The sequence below is a fragment of the Argentina silus genome (assembly GCF_951799395.1).
Source record: "Argentina silus genome assembly, chromosome: 10".
NCBI lineage: Eukaryota > Metazoa > Chordata > Actinopteri > Argentiniformes > Argentinidae > Argentina > Argentina silus.
In genome coordinates, this window is record NC_139664.1 from 885,740 (window position 1) to 888,239 (window position 2,500).

Sequence of the window (2,500 nt, forward strand, 5' to 3'; positions counted from 1 at the left end):
GTCTAGCATGTGATAACATACATGCATGCAGTAGGACAGATGTCTTCATTTCAACAGGTAAAGAGGCGTAACCTACCGTCATCAGCTGATCCTTCACTCTCCTCTGACGAAGCTGTGCCTGGACGGAGAGAATGGGACTAGATTAACTCACAGCACTGCCCGGCTAACATGGGACCACCAGATTAATTAACAACTCTCTCAGATTAGCATGGGACCAGATTAACTAACTAACATACTGGTATACCACTTGGTCTGGTCCCTGGGAATCGTTAGCTTGGACGAGATAATAACACGTTGCAGCACATGCCTAGTCTTCCTGAGGTTATCTGTTGCAGCACATGCCTAGTCTTCCTGAGGTTATCTGTTGCAGCACATGCCTAGTCTTCCTGAGGTTATCTGTTGCAGCACATGCCTAGTCTTCCTGAGGTTATCTGTTGCAGCACATGAGTGCATTACACTCCATTACACTGTCTAATTATCTCTACTCCATATGAAGAGTTAATATCTCTACTCCATATGAAGAGTTAATATCTCTACTCCATATGAAGAGTTAATTTCTCTACTCCATAGTTAATGAGCAGGCATGTGGTTCGTTAATGAGCAGACATGTGGTTCGTTATGGGGCAGCATCCAGGGTTTCCCCCTCCCTCCTACAATCTGGCAACCATGTGACTCATTGTGAGAAGGAAGATAGGTATATGTGGTGAAACGGAGAGAGGCGATGTGTGAGGTGTGTGTGTGTGTGTGTGTGTGTGTGTGGCGTGTGTGAGGCGTGTGTGTGTGGCGTGTGTATGTGTGTGTGTGTGTGTGTGTGTGTGGCGTGTGTGAGGCGTGTGTGTGTGGCGTGTGTATGTGTGTGTGTGTGTGTGTGTGTGTGTGTGTGTGTGGCGTGTGTGAGGTGTGTGTGTGTGTGTGTGAGGTGTGTGTGTGTGTGTGTGTGTGAGGTGTGTGTGTGTGTGTGTGTGTGTGTGTGTGTGTGTGTGTGTGTGTGTGTGTGTGTGTGTGTGAGGTGTGGATGGCGGGGAGGTGAGGAGAGAAGAGAACGTACCGGCAGCAGCTTGCAGGATCAGACACAGGAAGAGCAATCGCAACATCTTCAAATGCTGCAGGGAGAGAGGCAGAGAGAAGAACACTATTAATACCACACATTCATATTCAGCCATTGTGTGTGTGTGTGTGTGTGTGTGTGTGTGTGTGTGTGTGTGTGCGTGTGTGTGTGTGTGTGTGTGTAGTGTTTGACAGCCACAGTGAGTGAGACAGTGTGAAAGATCTCCTCCACAGGCTGTTGTTTTGCGAGGGCGTGTCTCGTTAGCAGTGTGACCTGTTTACCTGGAAAAGATCATGTGACAGCCATGCCCTGTATGAGCAGCCACAGCAGCAGGCCTACAGCCAGGCACAACTGCTGTCTTTCCCTTGGCGTCAGATCTAGATGGATATCTCAGATAGGGGGTTGTGTGTGTGTGTGTGTGTGTGTGTGTGTGTGTGTGTGTGTGTGTGTGTACAGCGTTTCCCACAGTCCTCAGCAGAAACCCAGGCCCTCAGCTGGCATCAACAGCCTACTCAACACTTTCCCCTCCCTTCACCCCCCCCCCCCCCCTCTCTCTCTCTTTACCTACCTCCCTCCCTCCCTCCCCTCCCTCCCTCCCTCCCTCTGCCCATCTGTGGACCAGGTATGAAGCAACAACACAGTGTCATAACAACCAGCTATTATTCACCATGAGGAAAACCCAAAGTGTATTCATTCTAGCTGCATTCGTTACCACGCCTGCAGCCGTTTCCTTGCTAGGACGTTGACTAGGTTGTGGGCTTTATCGTGACGACAGTAAAGTAAATATTGAAGTTTCTGTCTGCCCCACTTGATTAGATATGGACCAACAGTCATCGATTCTGGCTCAGGCTCCCTGGGACTTTTGTCTTCTCCTTCATCATGAGAAACATGACAACTTCCTAATGGCACAAGGCCCAGAACACAAGTCTCTCTCTCTCTTTCTCTCTCTCTCCTCTTCCTCTGTTCTATCCGTCCTCTCCACAGCCAGAGCACACAGATGTGAAACCCAGCTGTCCTCTGCCAGCCCAACAAAGGCCAACGGAGCCAGGTGGCCAACTGAGGCACAATCGTTGGTGTATTTTTAAACTGGTGGAAGCTTGGGAACGACCTCTTCCCTAGTGGAGAGTCCCGCAGAGCGGATGACGCCTCCGTTGTCAGATATAGACCCCCCCCAGGACCCTCACCCACGACCCCCCCCAGGACCCTCACCCCCTCACCCCCCCAGGACCCTCACCCCCGACCCCCCCCCCAGGACCCTCACCGCCGAACCCCCCCCAAGACCCTCACCCCCGAACCCCCCCCCCAAGACCCTCACCCCCGACCCCATCCAGGTCCCTCACCCCCGACCCCCCCCAGGACCCTCACCCCCCCAGGACCCTCACCCCCGACCCCCATCCAGGTCCCTCACCCCCGACCCCCATCCAGGTCCCTATAGCGACAGGGACCCCTGGC

General features: G+C 52.7%; 1 protein-coding gene across 2 annotated transcripts in view; it reads right to left on the bottom strand.

Annotated features, from left to right (window-relative positions):
* Nucleotides 1–2,500, bottom strand: part of LOC310810477 (uncharacterized protein) — a 21,762-nt gene that overhangs the window by 7,963 nt on the left and 11,299 nt on the right. The window contains exons 2-3 of one of the 2 annotated variants that reach the window (XM_083678249.1): nt 1,049–1,103; nt 77–112 (exon numbers count right to left, since the gene is read on the bottom strand). In XM_083678249.1, the coding sequence (XP_083534375.1) occupies nt 77–112; nt 1,049–1,094 (82 nt within the window). In that variant the 5' untranslated portion in view covers nt 1,095–1,103. Of the gene's footprint in view, nt 1–76; nt 119–1,048; nt 1,104–2,500 lie in introns of both variants that reach the window. The other variant, XM_083678248.1, reaches the window with a different exon arrangement.